The sequence below is a fragment of the Phyllostomus hastatus genome, unplaced genomic scaffold (genome assembly GCF_019186645.2).
Source record: "Phyllostomus hastatus isolate PE091 unplaced genomic scaffold, TTU_PhHast_1.1 phas_scaffold_200, whole genome shotgun sequence".
Lineage (NCBI taxonomy): Eukaryota > Metazoa > Chordata > Mammalia > Chiroptera > Phyllostomidae > Phyllostomus > Phyllostomus hastatus.
In genome coordinates this window covers 8,711,178-8,733,624 of record NW_025334016.1, presented here as the reverse complement: position 1 = coordinate 8,733,624, position 22,447 = coordinate 8,711,178, and the positions used below count along the sequence as shown (strand labels likewise).

General features: G+C 39.0%; 1 protein-coding gene across 1 annotated transcript in view; it reads left to right on the top strand.

Annotated features, from left to right (window-relative positions):
* The window catches only part of EFHC2 (EF-hand domain containing 2), a 231,943-nt gene that overhangs the window by 162,186 nt on the left and 47,310 nt on the right, over positions 1–22,447 (top strand). The window contains exon 11 of the mRNA XM_045860517.1: positions 22,122–22,319. Within this exon, the coding sequence (XP_045716473.1) occupies positions 22,122–22,319 (198 nt within the window). The remainder of the gene's footprint in view (positions 1–22,121; positions 22,320–22,447) is intronic.

Genomic DNA, 22,447 nt, shown 5'->3' with positions numbered 1-22,447 from the left:
ATTTCACCATTACTTGACTGGGTGACTTAATGGAATTATGTCTTGTAAAACTGTAGTGAATTTCATGTTTCAAAATTCTGCACAGTTACCTTAATATCCTAGAGCAGTTTGGCATTGTTTTTCGAAGTCTAATGACTTTAATTACAAAAACAGATAATAATGGCAGTGTCCCTTATAAGATTAACTGAAAAATATTGTGATCTGTATAAAATATTAGTATCAGGAATGTAGTGCAATGTTGGGTAAAGGCAAAGGGGACTTGCCATTTCAATCATTAAGATTAACAATAGTAATCATAGAAGACCAGATCAATACAATTACAGCTGTTTTTAAAAATGCATTTTTATTTCTCTTGAATTATAGGGAAGGAATTATCAAGATGAGAGTTTACTTTCAGACCTTATTTCAGGTTCACTCTGAAGGTTTAGATGAGGAAGTGCTATTTGATAGAAGTTGGCTTTGTTCTTTGTGGCTGCTGCTAAGTTAAAATGGAGTATGCAGAAAACAAGTTGGTGGGTCTTCAGTAGGTTAAACGTAGAATTACTATGTGCCCCAGTAATTACACTCCTGGGTATATATACCCAAAGAATTGAAAACAGGTATTCAAATAAAAACTTGTACATGAATGTTCAGAGAAGCACTATTCACAATAGCCAAAAATGTGGAAATCACACATATGTCCATCAAGGAATGAATGGTTAAGAAAATTGTGGTATGTTCATACAAGGGAATGTTATTCATCCATAAAAAGAATAAAGAACTGACACATGCTACAACATGGATGAACATCAAAACATTATGCTAAGCAGGAGAAGCCAGACAGAAAAGGCCATATTGTATGACTCCATTTATATGAAATACCCAGAATTGGCAAATCTACAGAGATAGAAAGCAGATTAGTGGTTGTCAGGTGGGCAGAGGGCTAGCGGGGAGGAGGAAAATGGAGTGACTGCTTCTCTAGGGTGGTGAAATGTTTTGGAACTAGATAAAGGTGGTGATCATGCAACATTGTGAACTTATTAAATGTCAAAAATGGTAAATTTTATGTTATATATATTTTACCTACAATAAAAAAATGAAGTGTGCTCCTTTTGTAAAGATTCTTATTTCTTTTTTAAATTTTATTTTAATCATTGTTCAAGTACACTGTTCTTTAATCCCACCCTAGCCCACCCACCCATCCCTCCGCACCTCCCTCCCATTTCTACTCCCCCTAGTTTTTCTCCATGTGTTCTTTATAGTTGTTCCTATATACCCTTCCCCTTTCCCCCTGAAATTTCCCTAAAATTCCCTCCCCTCTCCCCTCTGGTCACTGTCAGCCTATTCTCTATTTCAGTGTCTTAGGTTATATTTTGTTTGTTTGTTTGTTTTGTTGATTAGCTTCCTGTTAAAGGTGAGATCATATAGTATTTGTCTTTCACCGCCTGGTTTATTTCCCTTAGCATAATGCTTTCCAGTTCCATCCATGCTATCACAAAGGGTGGGAGCTCCTTCTTTCTTTCTTCTGCATAGAATTCCATTGTGTAAATGTACCATAGTTTTTTGATCCATTCATTTACTGATGGGCACCTAGGTTGCTTCCAACACTTGGGTACTGTAAATTGTGCTAGTATGAACATTGGGGTACATAGGTTCTTTTGGATTGGTGTTTCAGGGTTCTTAGCATATAATCCTAGTAGTGGAATTGATGGGTCAAAAGGCAGATCCATCTTTAGTTTTCTGAGAAAATTCCATACTGTTTTCCATAGTGGTTGTACCAGTCTGCAATCCCAGCAGCAGTGCACTAGGGTTCCCTTTTCTCCACAACCTCTCCAACACTTGTTGTTTGTTGCTTTGTTTATGATGGCTATTCTGACTGGTGTGAAGTGGTATCTCATTGTGGTTTTAATTTACCTCTCTCCGATAGCTAGCGATATTGAGCATCTTTTCATGTGTCTCTGTATCCTCTGTGTGTCCTCCTTGGAGAAGTATCTGTTCAAGTCCTTTGCCCATTTTTAATTGGGTTGCTTGTCTTCTTAGAGTGGAGTCATGTAAGTTCTTTATATATTTTGGAAATTAAACCCTTGTCTGAGGTATCATTAGCAAATATGTTTTCCAATATGATTGGTTCTCTTTTTATTTTAATACTGTTTCCTTTACCTGTGCAGAAGCTTTTTATTATTTTTTAATTCTTTTTTTAAATATATTTTATTGATTATGCTATTGCAGTTGTCCCATTTCCCCCCTTCTCTCCCCTCCACCCTGTACCCCCTCTCCCACCCACATTCCCCCCCCTTTAGTTCATGTCCATGTGTCATACTTATGAGTTCTTTAGCTTCTACATTTCCCGTACTATTCTTGCCCTCCCCCTATCTATTTTCAACCTATATTCTATGCTACTTATTCTCTATACCTTTTCCCCCTCTCTCCTCCTCCCACCCCCCTGTTGCTAACCCTCCATGTGACCTCCATTTCTGTGGTTCTGTTTTTGTTCTAGTTGTTTGCTTAGTTTCTTTTGGTTTTGCTTTAGTGTGGTTGTTCATAATTGTGAGTTTGCTGTCCTTTTACTATACATGTTTTTTCTTTATCTTCTTTTCTTAGATAAGTCCCTTTAGCATTTCATAAAATAAGGGCTTGGTGATGATGAACTCCTTTAACTTTACCTTATCTGAGAAGCACTCTATCTGCCCTTCCATTCTAAATGAGAGCTTTGCTGGATAGGGCAATCTGGGATGTAGGTCCTTGTCTTTCATGACTTGGAATATTTCTTTCCAGCCCCTTCTTGCCTGTAAGGTCTCTTTGGAGAAATCAGCTGACAGTCTGATGGGAACTCCTTTGTAGGTTACTGTCCCCTTATCTCTTCCTGCTTCTAAGATTCTCTCCTTCGTTTTTACCTTGGCTAATGTAATTATGATGTGCCTTGGTGTGTTTCTTCTTGGTTCCAACTTCTTTGGGGCTCTCTGAGCTTCCTGGATTTTTTGGAAGACTATTTCCTTTGCCAGATTGGGGAAGTTCACCTTTATTATTTATTTGTTCAAATACGTGCTCAGTTTGTTGCTTTTCCCCTTCCCATTCTGGTACCCCTATAATTCGGATGTTGGAACGTTTAAAGATGTCCTGGATGCTCTAAAGCTTCTCCTCGATTTTTTGAATTCTTATTTCATCATGCTTTCCTGCTTGGTTGATTCTATCTTCCTTCTGGTCCACTGTATTGTTTTGAGACTCAGTTTCCTTCCTTTCACTATTGGCTCTCCTCCGCGTATCTTCCTGCATCTCTTTTATGGTAACCTGCATCTTTTCATCTAAATTGTGCCCAAAATCAACCAATTCCGTGAGCTTTCTGATCACCAGTGTTTTGAACTGTGCATCTGATAGACTGGCTATTTCTTGGTCGCTCAAAAGGATGAGTCCTGGAGGACTGCTCTGTTCTTCTGTTGGAAACATGTCTCTCCCTGTCTCTCCTTTTTTTTTCCTTTTTTCCCCGGGTCTGGTCACTCTTGTTACGGTGGGGGGGCGGAGCCTTAGGTGTTCAACAGGGCTGGGCACCCCAGTTGCTAGATTGTGATGTTATATGTGGGGGCAGGGGTGGGAGTGGGGACGGGAGGAAATGGCATTAGTTCAAAAAATGGTGGTAGTTCCGTTCTCCTGGGATCTCAGTCCCTTCTCTGGGATCCTGGGCTGTGAGCTCTGCCCTGGTCCACAATCTCCGCCTCACTGGGTCCGCCAGCCACAGCTTGCGTACTCAGGGACCACCTCTGCATTCTTGCGCACCAGATGGCTTTCGCGCCGATTTCGCGCCACGTTTTCCCCGACCGTGCGCCGCCAATCCGTGCCCACCCGGTTCGTACTCTCCTACCAGTCTGAATGTATGGGTCTACTTCAACTTCTTGGCTGTCCGACTTCCATTCAGATAAATCCTCTATCAGTTTTGGGTGTTATTCTGGCTGAAAATTGTTGTTGATGTAATCTTGGTTGTGCGAGGAGGTATGGTGCGTCCACCTATTCCTCCATCTTCCTGGAAGTCTGAAGCTTTTTATTTTGATGAGATCCCTTTTGTTTATTCTTTCCTTTATGTCCCTTGTTCTAGGGGACATATCAGTTAAAACATTGCTTCATGAAATATCTGAGATTTTCCTGCCTGTGTTCTCCTCTAGGACTTTTATAGTGTCACAGTTTATATTTAAATCTTTTATCCACCTTGAATTTTTTTGTGTGTGTGCTGTAAGTTGGTGCTTGAGTTTCATTTTTTGCACAAAGCTGTCCAGTTCTCTCAACATCATTTCTTGAAGAGGCTATTTTTATTCATTTTTATGTTGCTGCCCCCTTTGTCGAATATTAATTGACCATAGAGATTTGGGTTTATTTCTGGGCTCTCTGTTCTGTTCCTTTGGTCCATGTGCCTGTTTTTATGCCAGTACCAGGCTGTTTTGATTACAGTGGCCTTGTAATATAGTTTAGTATTAGGTATTGTGATCCCTCCCACTTTACTCTTCTTTCTCAGAACTGCAGCAGGTATTTGAGGTCATTTATGGTTTTATATAAATTTTTGAAGTGTTTGTTCTATGTCTGTGAAATATGGCATTCGTACTTTAATAGGCATTGCATTGAATGTGTAAATTGCCGTGGGTAGTATGGACATTTTGATGATGTTAATTCTTCTGATCCATGAACATGGTGTATGTTTCCGTTTGTTTGTGTCTTCCTTGATTTCTTTCTTCAGTATTGTCTAGCTTTCTCCATACAGGTCTTTTACCTCTTTGGCTACATTTATTCCTAGGTATTTTATTTTTTTTTTGCTATATCAAATGAGATTTTTTTAAAATTTCTGCTTCTGCTGTTTCTTTGTTGGTGTACAAAAATGCCTCTGATTTGTGGATATTGACTTTGTATCCCACTGTATTGCCAAATTCATTTATTAGGTCAAGCAAGTTTTTGGCCGAGTCTATAGGATTTTCTATGTACACTATCATGTCATCTGCAAAAAATGACAGTTTTGTTTATCCCTTTCTGAAATGGATGACTTTTATTTCCTTTTCTTGCATGATCGCTGTGGCTAAAACTTCAAATATTATATAGAATAGAAGTGGTGAGAGTGGACAACCTTGTCTTGTTCCTGATCTTAGTGGAAAAGATTTTAGTTTTTGCCCATTGAATAGAATGTTGGTTGTAAGTCTCTCATATATGGCCTTTATTATGTTGAGGAATGCTTCCTCTATTCCAACTTTGCTGAATGTTTTTATCATAATCGGGTGCTGTACCTTATGAAATGCTTTTCCTGCATCTGTTGATATGATCATGTGATTTTTGTCTTTCATTTTGTTTATGTGCTGCATTATGTTTATGGAATTGCGAATATTGTACCATTCTTGTATCCCTGGGATGAATCCCACTTGGTCATGGTGTATGATCCTTTTAATGTATTGTTGGATGTGGTTTGCCAATGTTTTGTTGAGGGATTTAGCGTCTATGTTCATCAGCGATATTGGTCTGAAGTTTTCTTTCTTTCTTGTATATTTATCTGGTTTAGGGATTACGATGATGCTGGCTTCATAAAAAGAGTTTAGGAGTCTTCCATCATTTTGGATTTTTTGGAATAGTCTGTGAAGGACAGGGGTTAGCTCTTCCTTAAGTGCTTTATAGAAATTTCCTGTGAAACCATCTGGTCCAGGGCTTTTGTGTGTCAGGATTTTTTTTTATTACTGCCTCAATTTCATTTGCTGTTATTGGACTGTTCAGGCTTTCTGCTTCTTCATGAGTTTTGGAAGATTATATTTTTCTAGAAATTTGTCCATTTCATCTATGTTTTCAAATTTCTTGGTATGCAGTTCTTCATAGTAATTTCTTACAATCCTTTGCATTTCTGTGGTATCTGTTGTAATCTCTCCTCTTTCATTTCTGATTGTGTTTATTTGGGTCTTCTCTGTTTTTTTTTCTTGATGAGTCTGCTTAAAGGCTTGTTGCTTTTGTTTATCTTTTCAAAAAGTACCAGCTCCTGGATTCATTGATCCTTAGAATTGTGCTTGTAGTCTACATGTCATTTAATTCTGCTCTGATCTTGGTTATTTCCTTCCTTCTACTTGCTCTGAGCTGTCTTTGTTGTTGTTCCTCGATTTCTTGTAGACATAGGGTTAGGTTGTTCGTTTAAAGTGTTTCTGTCTTTTTTAGGTAGGCCTCTATTGCCTATGAATTTCCCTTGGGACTGCCTTCACTGTGTCCCACAAGTTTTGGGTTGTTGTGAGTTTATTTTCATTTGTTTCCAGAAACTTTTTGATTTCTTCCCTTGTTTCATTCTTGACCCATTCTTTGTTTAATAGCATGCTATTCAATCTCCATTATTTTGAGTGTTTTGGGCATTTTTCTTTGGGTTGGTTTCTAGTTTCAATCCCCTGTGATCCGAGAAGGTGCTTGGTATGATTTCAATTTTCTTGAATTTGTTGAGGCTTGTTTTGTGTCCTATCATGTGGTCTATCTTTGAAAATAATTCCATGTTCATTTGAAAGGAATGTGTATTTAGCTTCTTTGGGATGGAGGGCTCCATATATATCAGTTAAGTCCATTTCATCTAGGGCATTTTTCAATGCCACAATATCTTTTTTAATATTTTGTTTGGAAGATCTTTCCTTTTTTGACAGTGGGGTGTTAAAATCCCCCCACTACAATTGTGTTGCTGTCAATATCTTTCTTGAAGTCCTCTAAGATTTTCTTTATGTATTTGAGTGCTCCTATGTTGGGTGCATATATATTTACAATATTTATGTCTTCTTGGTGGATTCTTCCCTTGAGTATTATAAAGTGACCTTCTGGGTCTCTCTTTATGGCTCTTTTTTTAAACTCTCTTTTGTCTGATATGAGTATTGGTACCCTGGCTTTTTTTGCTGTCCATTTGCTTGGAAAATATATTTCCAGTTCTTCACTTTCAGCCTGTGTAGGTCTTTTGTTCTGAGGTGGGTCTCTTGTAGGCAGCATCTGTGTGGGTCATGCTTCCTTATCCATTCAGCTATTCTATGTCTTTTGATTGGAGCATTTAATCCATTTACATTTAAGGTTATTATTGATAGGTTCTTATTCATTGTCATTTTCATACCTGTGTTCCTCTCTCTTTCACTGTTTTTCTTCGTGTTCTTAAAGCAACCCTTTAGCATCTGTTGCAGACCTTGTTTGCTGGAAGTATATTCTTTTAGACTTCTTTTGTCTGGGAAGCTCCTTATTTGGCCTTCTATCTTGATTGAGAGCCTGGCTAGGTAAAGTAGCCTTGGTTGGAGATCTCTTGTTCTCTTTACTTGGAATTTTTTTTGCCATTCTCTTCTTGCTTGGAGTGTTTCCATTGAGAATTCAGCTGGTAGCCTTGTTTGGGCTCCCTTGGTTATTACTTCCTGTTTCTCCCTTGCTCCCTTTAAGATTGTCTCTTTGTCTTGTAATTTTGCCATTTTAATTATGATGTGTCTTGAGGTGGGCCTCTTTGGGTTCCTCTTGATTGGGACTCTCTGTATTTCCTGGATTTGTGTGACTTTTTCTCTCATCAAATTAGAGAAGTTTTCCATCATTACTTTTTCAAATAGGTTTTCTATCCCTTGCTCTTTTCTTCTCCTTCTGGTATCACTATTATACAGATATTATTACATTTCATATTGTCTTGCATTTCTCTTAATCCCTCTTCATTGTTTCTGAGCCTCTTTTCCTTTCTTGCTCTTCCTGTTTTTTTTTTTTTTACTTTTTCTTCTAGCTCGCTGAGCCAGTCTTCTGCTTCATCGATCCTGCTTTTCATTCCTTCTGCTGTGTTCTTCAGTTCAGAAATTGTATTCTTCATTTCTTCTTGGCTGTTGTTGGTAGTTTCTTTTTCCTTTTTCATGTTGATATAATTTGCAATGAGATCGTTATAGCTTCTCTGTAATTTACGGTAGCTCATTGTGAGCTCATCTGATAATCATTGCTTTGAACTCAATATCTGAGAGTTGAGTTGCCTGTATTTCATTTAGCATTCATTCTGAGGCTTCCTCCTTTCCTTTCAATTGGGGATTGTTTGTGAGACTCTTCTTGTTAGCCCCTGCTTCTTAAATTGGTCTGTTCTGGCTACCTGGGTTTATGGTGTGAACTTCTGTGGTAGAAGACCTGTGAGATTCAGTGGTGCAGTCTCTTTCAGGTATCCTGGTGTTCACAGCTTCTACCTACTCTTTTTTTGTGATCATTTGGAGGGGGAAGGCAAAGTGATTTAAGACAGCAAGAAAGTGTTCTATGATATTTATAGTAGCAACCTGTAGAGAAGAAATAGGAGATCCTTTGACTATGTATAGTGTTCGGTGTGATATTTCACCCAACTAGCCACTTTTTAGAAAGGGTGGAAAGAAAATAAGACTCCTTTTGGGGAGGGAAGGATTGTGAGTTGAATCTAGAAAGCGGTGAGGTTGTGGGGTTGGGTGAGAGTAAAGGATAGTAAAAAGTGTAGTCTGTGAGAGAATAGAGTTAACCACTGCAGTAATAGATTTCAGTAATCTGTGAAGTGGGCTAAGATGGGCGGTGTTGTGTAGTATTTACAATTGTATGGAATAGTTATTATTTACAGTAATATTTGAGCAACAATCATGACAGAATCTATGAGATCTAGATATCAAGAATAGCGAGTGTAGAACCTTGAGTAATGTACTAATAGAACACAAATGAAGTAAAGGACAGTAAATTAGCAATACACTATGAAAGAGATAACAGGGGATACCTGTCAAATGATACAATATAACCAGCCAAGCAACGAAAACTATACAGAAAGAAGAGGAATAGAAAAATGCTATTAAAATAAAAGATGTAAGAATAATGAGAAAATAATAATACAAATATGCAATAACTTGCAGGTTGTCTGTAATAGCAAAGTGAAATTTGTCTTTCTGTCTCAGCTGTTGGGATGCCCCCTCTTTGGGTCCAACTCTGGTCTTTTCAGAGTTCCTTTTCTTTTGTTTTGTCTCACTTGTGGGTATTTAAAAAGAAAAAAGAAAAAGTATAAAAAAAGAAAAAAGCAGAAGGAAGGAAGAAGAGATAAAATTGGAAAGAAAGGAAGAAGGAATAAAACTAGAAAGAATGAAAGAGAAGCAAAAGGAATATATAAAAATAATAACAATTAAAAAATAAAAAAATTACTTAAAAAAGAAAAAAAACACAACATAATCAAATAAACAAACAAAAAAACCTCTTCTTGGTTTCAAACTGGCCAAACCATTTTTTTTGCTGTTGCTGGCTGTAGCAGGCTGAGGAGCATTGGTTTCACTTTTCTCCCTTCTTGTTCACTCAGTCATGTACTCTCCCCAGAGCCATTCTGGTGCCTCTCCGCAGGTCCCCTGGCCCTCCTAAGGGTGCTTCCCTTGGGTTCACAGTTGTGGGCACTGGGACTCCTGAGGAGTGTGCACTTCCCCTGGGTTCAGGGTTTTGGGCTCTATGTCTTCCACAAAGCACACTCTCCCTGGGTTGCGGGTGCGGGTGCTTGGCCAGGCTGCCCTTGGTTACACAGGCTTGGGTGCACACTCTTCCCAGAGCTGTGCATGGGTGTTCACAGCCCCTGTGTGTTTGCCACTCAGTCCTCCTTCCCCTCTCTGTGCCTTCAAGCTACCAGACCTCCTCCGTGCTGCTCAATCCTTATTTGGCCAGGGAGGGAGTGGTTGACCCAGCTCTTTCCCAAGAGCCCTGAGGCAGACCCAGCCAGCCCCAGCCCTGAGGCTGCAGCCTCCCTGGTCTGGGTGCTGATCCCTGGGCCCTTATTGTCCTGAAGCACTCTCCTTACCATCTGGTTTTTCAATGTCCGCTACAATTTTTGGTCTCCTATTTTCATATATGCTGGGGTACTGTTGGCTGTTTGCTCTGTTCTTCCATAGATCTGCTCTCTTCCTCCATAGATCGGCTAGGTTTTTCTCCCATGTGTAGGGGAAAGTGGAATCTGCTCCATCCTACCATGCCACCATCTTCCCTCCCCAGATTCTTATTTCATGGTGAAGCCCATTAAAGATTAGCAGGGTGGAGTGAGTCCTAAAAAAACTTCATGTGGCAAACTTGGGGGAAAGTGGTGGCAGCCTCCTGAGGTCTGCAAAATGAAGCTTATACTTCCCGGTTGGAATTGCTGTTACTGGGACCTGCCCTGCATGCAGCGTGCAGCTGCCACATGAGGAAGTGGCTCCAAGGCCCCCATTGTCCTGCACAACTAAGGGCACTTTTAAGTCTGGGACAGCTTGTTTGTAACTCTCACATAAAGTCATGGAAAGCCATGCAATACTGAGCTCTTTAAAACCCAAGCATACAGAAACCTAGCAGATATAAATTTTAACTGCAGTAAGGCCAGGATAATTTCAGTTTATCCAATGAAAAGAAAAATAGCCTTTTATGACCTGGTAGTTCTAGAATAAATTTAGTTAAAGGTGCATGGAAAGTTTTTAGTTATTGCCATACACATTCTTTTCCCCGGTCCTTGGGTGTGTGCCACTTCTTCTTCATGCCATTTTCTACCCTCGAAAGGAAAAAGCTTTCAAGTGTTTTTTTCTGTATTGATGAAAGTAATATTTGATTATTATAAAAATTCTGAAAAAGCAGATTATATTCATCTATCAATATCTATGTGTGTGTGTGTGTGTGTGTGTATATATATATATATATATATATATCTGTGTTTATGTTTAGCAGCAATCAGGGATAATGCTGTAGATGTTTTGGCATGTATCCTTTGAGTCTTTTTTAATGTATATAGATATAGATATAGATATAGATATAGATATATATTATGGTGTGTGTACATATATGTATATGTGTGTATATATTTATACACACTGCAGTCTTCAGTTTCACTGGGATCACACTACATTTATCAACATTACATTGACATCTTCATACCAGTAATTACCATGCTTTTCATGGTTGCATAGAGTTCCATTTTATGTACATGTCATGACTGATTATTCCATGACCAATGTTCTACGAGCCTGGGGGGACTTCCAGTCAAGATGGAGGCATAGGTTAAACACACCTAACCTCCTTGCCCAATTACAGGAAAAATTACAACTAGAATACAAAACAAATATTACCCAGAATTTTCAGAAAATCAAGCTGTAAGGAAGTCTGACAACCAAGGACTTGAAGAAGCCACATTCATCCAGATGAGTAGGAGGGGCAGAGATGCATGGAGAAGTGGAGAGGCATGGAGACACAGAATGGGCTGTCCCACATCCATGTGTGTAGATAAAAATCATGAGGGATAGCTTGGGAATGAGGGATCCCAGCCCCAGACCAGACCACCCAGCCCAGGGTTCCAGCAGCAGGAAGATAAGTCCCTATAACTTCTGGCTATAAAAACCAGTGAAGGTTGGGGTGGCGGATGAAACTGCAGGATTCTCAGTAGACTCCTCTTAAAGGGCCTGCAATAGACTTAGGACTTATACAGACTCACCCCTCTAGGATTCAGCACCAGGGCAACAGCTGGAAGGACACCAGTAGCATCTGGGGATAAAGTGAAGTGTTTAGTATCAAGGTCAGTGCCAGGAGACAGCTTCCTCCTGGGTAAGACTCCAGAAGCCAGGCAGCAGCATTCTCCCCTCTCTGAAAGCTACCCCCCTCAGAGCCACAGAGTAGTAACATGGGTTGCCCTGCCCTGACAATTACCTAAGGCTCTGCCCCATAGATCTTAAAGGTGCATTTTTCTCCAACAGACACATTACTAAGGGATTCAAAGCAGCTCTACCTAATACACAGAAAAAAACACAGGGAGGCTTCCAAAATAAGGTGATAAAAAATGTGACCCAAATGAAAGAACAGAACAAAATTCCAGAAAAAGAACTAAATGAAATGGAGTTAAGCAACCTATCAGATGCAAAGTTCAAAACACTGGCTATTAGGATGTTCCAGGAACACATTATGTACTTCAACAGCATAAAAAGACCAGGGCAGAAATGAAGGTTACATTAAGTGAAATAAAGAAAAATCTACAGGGAACTAACAGTGGAGGGGATGAAGCTGAGAATCAAATAAACAATTTGGAACATATGGAAGAAAAAAAGCATTAAATCAGAACAGCAAGAAGAAAAAAGAATTAAAAAATGAAGTTAGGCTAAGGAGCCTCTGGGACATCTTCAAATGTACCAACATTCAAATCATAGGGGTTTCAGAAGCAGAAGAGGAAGAGCAAGAAGTTGAAAACTTATTCAAAAAAATAATGAAAGAAAACTTCCCTAATTTGATGAAGGAAATAGATATACAGGACCAGGAAGCACATGGTTCCAAATAAGAAGGACCCAAGGAAGACCACACCAAGACACTTCATAACTAAAATGCTAAAGGTTAAATATAAAGAGAGCATCTTAAAAAGCAGCAAGAGAAAAGCAGATAGTTACCTACAAAGGAGTTCCCATAAGACTGTCAACTGATTTCTCAAAAGAAGCTTTGCAGGCTAGAATGGATGGGCAAGAAATATTCAATTTCACAAAAAGCAGGAACCTACTGCCAAGATTGCTCTACCCAGCAAAGCTATCATTTAGAATTGAAGGGCAAAGAGCTTCCCATAGAAGAAAAAGCTAAAGGTGTTCATCATCACCAAACCATTATTATATGAAATGTTAAAGGGACTTATTTAAGAAAAGACAAAAACTATAAACAATATAATGACAATACATACATATCTATCAACAATTTAATCTAAAAAAACTAAGAAAACAAGAGGAACAGAAACAGAATGATAGATATGGAGATAATTTGGATGATTACTGTTTGGGAGGGGGAAGGGGGATAAAAGGGGAAAAGATGCAGGGATTAAGAAGTACAAATTGATAGGGATAAAATAGGAGGAAGTTAAGAACAGTATAGGAAATGGAGTAGCCAAAAAACTTATATGCATGACCCATGGACATGAACTAAGGGGGGGTTGCCTGAGGGAATGAGGTTGCTGGGTGGAGGGGGTCAAAGGGGGAAAAGTTGGGATAATTGTAATAGCACAATCAAAGTATATTTTAAAAAGTAAATGATCTGGGGGCTTTCCTAGGAGTGGTTCCTTCCTGGTCGCTTAGCCCTCAGTCAGAGATGGCTGATGACTCAGGGTTTCTGAAATTATTTTCTTTTGTCAGTGATAATGGTCAGTGATAGCCCTCAAATCAGAGGTCATGTGTGGTAAAGGCAATACAAGTCTGTAAAAATTAGCTCAAAACCCACTGCATTTAGGAAGCTTTTCCTGACTGAGCCCTACTCCATTGGGTCACTGTGTCTTCTGTGTCCCAAGAGAAGGGGGACAGGATAGTATGCAGGAACATGGGCTTTGGAGCCAGAATTCAAGGGTACACATTCTGGGTTTTGTGACATTGGGCATATTACTTAACATTTCTGTGCCTCAGTGTTCTCATCTGTAAAATGGGGATAATAGTAGTACCTACCTTCTAGACAAGTTGAAATGATCAATGCCAGAAGAACCTCCTGGCACATAGCTAGTACTCAATGAATGGCAAGATTTATTTCTATTACTCAGTTGTTCAAGTGACCCTTCCAGTTTGTGGTTTTGATAGTTGATCTGTATGCTTGGGGAGCCCAAATAGACTATAGACTCCGAAAATTTCAGATGCCAAAGTGACTTGACAGGATTTTCTATGCAGTGAGCCCCAAGTCAATATTGCTGTTTGGTTGACCCAAACTGACTTGCTGCAGTTGTGGGGTCTTCTTGGTTGCATTCAGCCTTCATTTCCCATTGAAAAAAACCAAAGTAAAACAAAAGGGAAACCTCAGAAACCCTGAGGATTGGATATAGGTGAAATGCAGTCCCCTTCAGATAGGTGAATATTGTACCTGTGGGCCTTCTTACACTCTGAGGAAATTCTTTTTATTTTTTTTAAATACTTACCCAAGGATATTTTTGTTGTTGCTTTTAGAGAGAGAGGAAGGGAGAGAGGAAGAGGGGAGAGAAACATCAATGCAACAGAAAAGCATAGTTGGTTGCCTCCTGTACATGCCTGGCCGGGGGATCATATGTGCCCAGACCAGGATCAGGGATCACACTTGCAACCTATGTATGTGCCCTGATCAGCAACTGAATCCACAACCTTTTGGTTATGGAACAACACTCAAAACAACTGAGCCACACCGGCAGGGTTTGCTGAGGAAGTTCTTAACTAGGAGAATTTAGAATTCTTAAATGATAGTGAAAATGACAAAAAATATATAAAAGCACTAAAATCCATTATTCTTTTTCTTTAATCATTGTTCAAATACAGTTTTCTCCTTTTTACTCCAAATCCAGTCACCCCTCCCACCCTCCCCACTTCCCTCCCATTACCACCCTCCCCTTAGTCTATGACCATGTGTCCTTTAAGTTTGTTCCTGTGAACCCTTCCCACTGTCCCCTTAAATTCCCTCTTCTCTCCCCTCCGGTCACCGCCAGCCTATCCTCTATTTCAGTGTCTTTGGTTATATTTTGCTTGTTTCTTTGTTTTGTTATTTAAGTTCCTGTTAAAGGTGAGATCATATGGTATTTGTCTTTCACTGCCTGGCTTGTTTCGCTAAGCATAATGTTTTCCAGCTCCATCCACGCTGTTGCAAAGGGTAGGAGCTCCTTCTCTCTTTCTGCTGCATAGAATTCCATTGTGTAAATGTACCACAGTTTTTTGATCCATTCGTTTACTGATGGGCATCTTGATTGCTTCCAGCATCTAGCTATTGTAAATTGTGCTGCTATGAACATTGGGATGCATAGGTTCTTTTGAATTGGTGTTTTAGTATTCTTAGGATAGAGTCCCAGCAGTGGAATTGCAGGGTCAAAAGGCAGATCCATTTTTAGTTTTCTGAGGAAGTTCCATACTGCTTTCCATAGTGCTTGTACAAGTCTGCAGTCCCACCAGCTGTGCACTAGGGTCCCCTTTTCTCCACAACCTCTCCAACACTTGTTGTTTGTTGCTTTGTTTATGATGGCCATTCTGTCTGGTGTGAAGTGGTATCTCATTGTGGTTTTAATTTGCATCTCTCTGATAGCTAGCGATATTGAATATCGTTTCATGTGTCTTTGGATATTCTGTATGTCCTCCTTGGAGAAGTGTCTGTTCAAGTCCTTTGCCCACTTTTTAATTGGATTCCTTGTCTTCTTAGAGTGCAGTCTTGTAAGTTCTTTATATATTTTGGAGATTAAACCCTTATCTGAGGTATCCTTGGCAAATATGTTTTCCCACACAGTTGGTTCTCTTTTAATTTTGATACTGTTTTCTTTAGCTGTGCAGAAGCTTTTAATTTTGATGAGGTCCCATTTGTTTATTCTTTCCTTTATGTCCCTTGCTCTAGGGGACACGTCACTAAAAAAGTTTCTTCGTGAAATATCTGAGATTTTCCTACCTACGTTCTCCTCTAGGACTTTAATGGTGTCATGTTTTATATTTAAGTCTTTTATCCACCTTGAATTTGTTTTTGTATATGGTGTAAGTTGGTGCTCAAGTTTCATGTTTTTGCACATGGCTGTCCAGTTCTCCCAACACCATTTGTTGAAGAGGCTATTTTTATTCCATTTTATGTTGCTGCCTACTTTGTCAAATATTAATTGACCATAGAGACTTGGGCTTATTTCTGGGCTCTCTGTTCTGTTCCACTGGTCTATGTGCCTGTTTTTATGCCAGTACCAGGCTGTTTTGATTACAGTGATGTTGTAGTATAGTTTAGTGTCGGGTATTGTGATCCCTCCTACTTCACTCTTCTTTCTCAAAATTGCAGCAGCTTTTTGGGGTCGTTTATAATTCCATATAAATTTTTGAAGTGTTTGTTCTATGTCTGTGAAATATGCCATTGGTACTTTAATAGGAATTGCATTGAATGTGTAAATTGCTTTGGGTAGTATGGACATTTTGATGATATTAATTTTTCCAATCCATGAACACGGTATATGTTTCCATTTGTTTGTGTCTTCCTTGATTTCTTTCTTAAGTATTGTGTAGTTTTCTGAATACAGGTCTTTTACCTCTTTGGTTAGGTTTATTCCTAGATATTTTACTTTTCTTTTTGCTATTTCAAATGGGATTTTTTCCTTGATCTCTGTTTCTGCTGTTTCATTGTTGGTGCACAGAAATGCCTTTGATTTCTGGATATTGACTTTGTATCCCACTGTTTTGCCAAATTCATTTATTAGGTCAAGCAGTTTTTTGGTGGAGTCTGTAGGATTCTCTATGTACACTATCATGTCATCTGCAAACAGTGACAGTTTTGTTTCCTCCTTTCTGATTTGAATGCCTTTTATTTCTTTTTCTTGTCTGATTGCTGTGGCTAAAACTTCCAGTACTATATTGAATAGAAGTGGTGAAAGTGGACAGCCTTGTCTGGTTCCTGATCTTAGTGGAAAAGATTTTCATTTTTGTCCATTGAGTATGATGTTGGCTGTAGGTCTCTCATATATGGCCTTTATTATGTTGAGGAATGCTCCCTCTATTCCCACTTTGCTGAGTGTTTTTATCATGAATGGGTGCTGTACCTTATCAAATGCTTTTTCTGCATCTATTGATATGATCATGTGGTTTTTGTCTTTGCTTTTGTCTATGTGATGTATTACATTTACTGACTTGCGAATATTGAGCCATCCTTGCATCCCTGGAATGAATCCCACTTGGTCATGGTGTATAATCTTTTTAATGTATTGTTGGATGCGGTTTGCCAGTATTTTGTTGAGGATTTTAGCGTCAATGTTCATCAGTGATATTGGCCTGAAGTTTTCTTTCTTTGTTGTGTCTTTTTCTCCTTTTGGAATTAGGATGATGTTGGCCTCATAAAAAGAGTTTGGGAGACTCCCATCTTTCTGGATTTTTTGGAATAGTCTGTGAAGGATAGGGGTTAGCTCTTCCTTAAATGCTTTGTAGAATTCTCCTGTGAAACCATCTCATCCCGGGTTTTGTGTGTTGGGAGTTTTTTGATTACTGCTTCAATTTCTTTTATTGTTATTGGTCTGTTCAGGCTTTCTGCTTCTTTTTCATTGAGTTTTGGAAGATTATCTTTTTCTAGAAAGTTGTTCATTTCACCTAGGTTTTCAAATTTCTTGGCGTACAGTTCTTTGTAGTAATTTCTTACAATCCTTTGTATTTCTGTGGTATCAGTTGTAATCTCTCCTCTTTCATTTCTGATTGTGTTTACTTGGGTCTTCTCTCATTTTTTCTTGATGAGTCTGCTTAAGGGCTTGTCAATTTTGTTTATCTTTTCAAAGAACCAGCTCTTGGATTCATTGATCCTTAGAATTGTGCTTTTAGTCTCTATGTCATTTAATTCTGCTCTGATCTTGGTTATTTCTTTCCTTCTGCTTGCTCTGGACTGCCTTTGTTGTTGTTCCTCGAGTTCTTGTAGACATAGGGTTAGGTTGTTTGTTTGGAATGTTTCTAACCTTTTTAGGTGGGCCTGTATCGCTATGAACTTCCCTCTCAGGAATGCCTTGGCTGTGTCCCATAAGTTTTAGGTTGTTGTGAGTTCATTTTCATTTATTTCCAGAAACGTTTTGATTTCTTCCCTAATACCATTCTTGACCCACTCATTGTTTAATAGCATGCTATTTAATCTCCATGATTTTGAGTGTTTTTGGTTTTTTTCCTTCAAATTGTTTTCTAGCTTCAGTCCCTTGAGGTCTGAGAAAATGCTTGGTATGATTTCAATTGTCTTGAAAATCTTGAGGCTTGTTTAGTGTCCTATCATGTGGTCTGTCTTTGAGAATGTTCCGTTTACATTTGAAAAGAATGTATATTTAGCTTCTTTTGGATGGAGGGCTCTGTATATATCAATAAAATCCATTTCATCAAGGGTATTGTTCAATGCCACAATATCTTTGTTGATATTTTGTTTAGAAGATCTGTCCATTTTTGATAGTGTGGTGTTAAAATCTCCCACTATAAATTTGTTGCTGTCCATATCTTTCTTGAAGTCATCTTAGATTTTCTTTATGTATTTGGGTGCTCCTATGTTGGGTGCATATATATTTATAATATTTATGTCTTCCTGATGGATTCTTCCCTTGAGTATTATGAAGTGACCTTCTCGGTCTCTCTTTGTGGACCTTTTTTGGAAGTCTATTTTGTCTGATATGAGTATTGCTACCCTGGCTTTTTTTTCCTGTCCATTTGCTTGGAAGATTTGTTTCCAGCCCTTCACTTTCAGCCTGTGTAGGTCTTTTATCCTGATGTGGGTCTCTTGTAGACAGCCGATATGTGAATCATTTTTTATTATCCAATCAGCTATTCTGTGTCTTTTGATTGGAGCATTTAATCCATTTTTGTTTAAGGTTATTATTGATAGGTACTTATTCACTGTCTTTTATGTACGTGTGTTCCTCTCTCTCTCTCTCTCTCTCTCTCTTTTCTCCCTTTTTTCTCCCTTCCTTAAAGCAGTCCTTTTAGAATCTCTTGTAGAGCTGGTTTGTTCGAGGTGTATTCCTTTAGACTTCTTTTGTCTGGTAAGCTTCTTATTTGGCCTTCTATCTTGATCAAGAGCCTTGCTGGATATAGTAGCCTTGGTTGCATACCTCTGGTTTTCATTACCTGGAGTATTTCTTGCCATTCTCTTCTGGCTTGAAGTGTTTCCATTGAGAAGTCAGCTCTTGGCCTTATTGGGACTCCCTTGTATGTTACTTCCTTTTTCTCCCTTGCTGCCTTTAAGATTCTCTCTTTGTCTTGAAATTTTTTTTCATTTTAATTATGATGTGCCTTGGGGTGGGTCTCTTTGGGTTCCTCCTGATTGGGATTCTCTGTGTTTCCTGGATTTGTGTGACTTTTTCTCTTATCAAGTAGGAAAGTTCTCCTTCATTACTTGTTCACCTAGGTTTTCGATCCCTTGCTCTTCTTCTTCTCCTTCTGGTATCCCTATTATATGGATATTATTACGTTTCATATTGTCTTGCATTTCTCTTAATCCCTCTTCATTCTTTCTGAGCCTCTTTTCCTTTTCTTGCTCTTTCTGGATGCTGTTTTCTACTTTGTCCTCCAGTTCGCTAATCCGATCTTCTGCTTCATCAATCCTGCTTTTCATTCCTTCTACTGTGTTCTTCAGTTCAGAAATTGTATTCTTCATTTCCTCTTGACCTTTGTTGGGAGTTTCTATTTCCTTTTTCATGTTTATATAGTTTGCAGTGAGATTGATGTAGTTTCCCTCTAATTTCTGAAAGCTCATTGTGAGTTCATTGAACTTCCTGGTAATCATTGTTTTGAACTCACTATCTGATAGTTGAGTTGCCTCTATTTCCTTTAGCAATTTTCCTGAGACTTCCTCGTTTCCCTTCAGTTGGGGGTTGTTTCTTTGTTTTCTCATTGTTCGTGGATTTCTTCTTTTTTCTTCTTGTTTGTTAATTTGATCTGTTCTGATTCCCTGTAATTATGGTGTGAACTTCTGTGGTAGAATATTTGTGAGATTCAGTGGTGCAATCTCCTTCGTGTATCCTGGTGTTCACAGCTTCCACCTACTCTTTTTTGTGATCAGTTGGAGGAGTTGGCAAAATGGTTTAAAACAGCAAGACAGTATACTATGATATTTACTTTAGCAGCCAGTAGAGAAGAGATGGGTTATCCTTTGGCTCCTTATAGTGTTAACCATGATCCTCCACCCCACTATCCACGTTTTAGAAAGGATGGAAAGAAGGTAAGACTCTTATTGGGGACAAGAGGATTGTTAGTTGGATCTAGAAAGCTGTGAGGCAGTTGGAGGTCAGCTTCTAAGGTAGGGTTGGACTAAAGATTAGTATATAGAAGTAGTGAGTAAAAGAATAGAGACAACCCCCACAATAGTACAGTTCAGAAAATTGAAAAGTGGGCTGAGATCAGGTAGGGGTATTGAGAAACATTTACAATTGTATAGACTAGGTCTTACTAGCAGTAATAGTAAAGTGACAGTCTTGTGGCAGAATTGATGAGAATAAAGAGTATAGAACCTTGAGAGGTGTATTAATGGAACACAGATGAAGGATAGTAACTTATCAACACCTTGTGACTGAGATACCAGGGGGAACCTATCAAATGACAGTATAACCAGCCAAGCAAAGAAGATTATACAGAAAGAAAAAGAATACCAAAATATTATTAAAATAAAAAATGTCAGAAAGTGAGAAAAAGATAATAGAAATTTACAGTAACTTGCAAGATTAAAAAAAAAGGAAAGAAAAGCAGAAGATGTATTGCAGGAGAGATAAATTTGGAGTGGAAAGAATAATATTAGGTTGAATGGAGGAGAAACAGAGGGATTGCGAGATAAAAATAATAAGAATTGAAAAATAAAATGTCACATAAAATACAAGATAAAATTAGTCAACCAACAACAGCCAGAGAAACCAAACAAAACCAAAAAACAAACAAACAAACAAAAAACAAACAACAACAACAACAACAACAAAACCTCTTTTTGGTTTCTAACTGTCCAGATCAGTTTTTCTGATCTTGCTGGCTTCAGCCAGCTGAGGAACCTTTGAAATGCTTCTCTCTCTCCCAGCCAGATCTCAGCAAGTCTGTCAGGTACCCTGGGCACTCCCGAACACACTGGCACATGAGAGTCAGTCTTCCCGCCGGTGTGCGAGCCCAGCCCTTTCCAGCTCCATTTTCCCCGCTGAACCGCACTCTGACCAGGTGTTGGCGCCTTTCTCGGCTCCCCTGGTCGGGCTGGCTGGAAATTTCTGAGCCACTACTGTAGGAATGCACCAAGTACCACGACCCTCCCTGGATTGCAGGGCGTGATTCCGGCCTCCCTGTGGGGCACGAGCCTAGCGCGGCCCTGCTCATACTCTCCACCGATCTGCACTTCCACCAGGCTAGGGGTGTGGGTGCTCTTCCAGGCTGCCCCTGGTCCTGTCAGCTAGAGGCCCTCACTTTTCCCCAGTCTCTGGGTGGGTGTTCATATTCCCTGGGCGATGTTTTCCCAGTCCAAATGGCCAATCTGTTCCTTCTAGCAACACGTTCTCCCCTGGAGTTGCTCACCACCCCCCCATATTTGGGGGAGGGAGCAGCGACTTCCCTCTCCTGGGAGGCCTGGGGCAGACCCCAGAGCACCGGGCGGGCCTGGGGTCTGCACACCCCTAGACCCTGCGCTGATCCCTGGGCCCCTTTTGTCCTGTAGCAGACTCCTTACCGCCTGGTTTTCCAGTGAGTGCAGTAATTTTTGATGTCCTGCTTTCAAAAGTGATTTGGTAACCTAGCCCACTTGCTCTGTTTCTCCACCAATCCTCGAGTTTCCCCCCTCTTCATAGAAGCCAAGAAAAACGCTGCCTAGAGTAAAGCCGCCATCTTCCGTCCTGAGAAAGCCATTATTCTGAAACACGAGTGTACAGCAAAAGTGTTCATAAAATCTTATGTCCTTTCATTTATTTGGTATTCTTGGAAACTAAATTATTTCTAGTAAGTAAATTTTCTAGATGATGGAAGCTTATTCATTTAATCACTATAACAGTTTGCATTTTAACTGTTTTAATGTACTTCTTTCTAATACATGTTGCATGGTTTACAGCTTTCATATAGAGAAGAAACAATTCAGCCAATTTGTTAGACTTTGAATCTTCATTACTAACATATTATTGTTATTTTTTTAGCTCTGCCAAATAATCTCAAAGCAATTTGTTCTCTAAAAGAGTTAGGGACTATACCCTTACACAGCTCTTCACTTTTAAGTTTTTTCTTTTACTTTCTTTCCCCACTAACAGGGTGCCTCAGTTTTTACTTTTTACTACAGAAATGTGCATACTTGTTTTCCCCATCTCCAAAACACCTTTCTTATTTATTGATTTATAAATTTTATATCCTGGGAGAAATAACCCAAGTCTGTTACTATTTTGTGTAAAATAAGATTAATAGGCATTGAATGAAATCGTGTATTTAGTGATAGGTTTTTTTGTTCTGTTTGTTTGTTTGTTTGTTTGTTTGTTTGTTTTACCAGTCAAGGACTTTAAAAACTTACTTCCTGGATACAGGCTATTATCCAGTAGAAGTTTGACTCTGGGAAAAATGCCATTTTATTAAATTATAGTACTTATGGTTTTCTGTTCTAGCACTGGAGCCTTCCTGCTGCTCATAAGTAGAAAAATTAAATTAAAGAAAAATAATCACCTGTCCTCTTTGCAGTTGGTAAAAGTTCTGTAAAATAGTATTCAAGGATTTTTTTCTAGAAAGAGGAGGAAAATATTCTCAGATATAATTTCATGAGTGTCTGCATTTTCTTTACAGGGAAATACTGATGAATATAACTCTTGGGAAACTCACAGACCAAGAACTTATAACTATTGTACGTCACTATGGGGTACCTGAGGAACCATGTACAGATATGAATATCTTAATTGCAACGGCCCATGAACAGTTCAAGAGAACTCTGTTTGAGAATTTTGATAGACTCATTTCTTGCTGTGTATATGAAGATCGAGAACAGTAAGCTTTTATTGATTCTAGTAAATAATTTAAGTTTCTGTGATCCCGAGTAATGAGGAAATTTGTATTTTATCAAAAAGGGCAAGAAGAAAGTTGACATATCTCATTATACTCTGCTATTTAGCAAA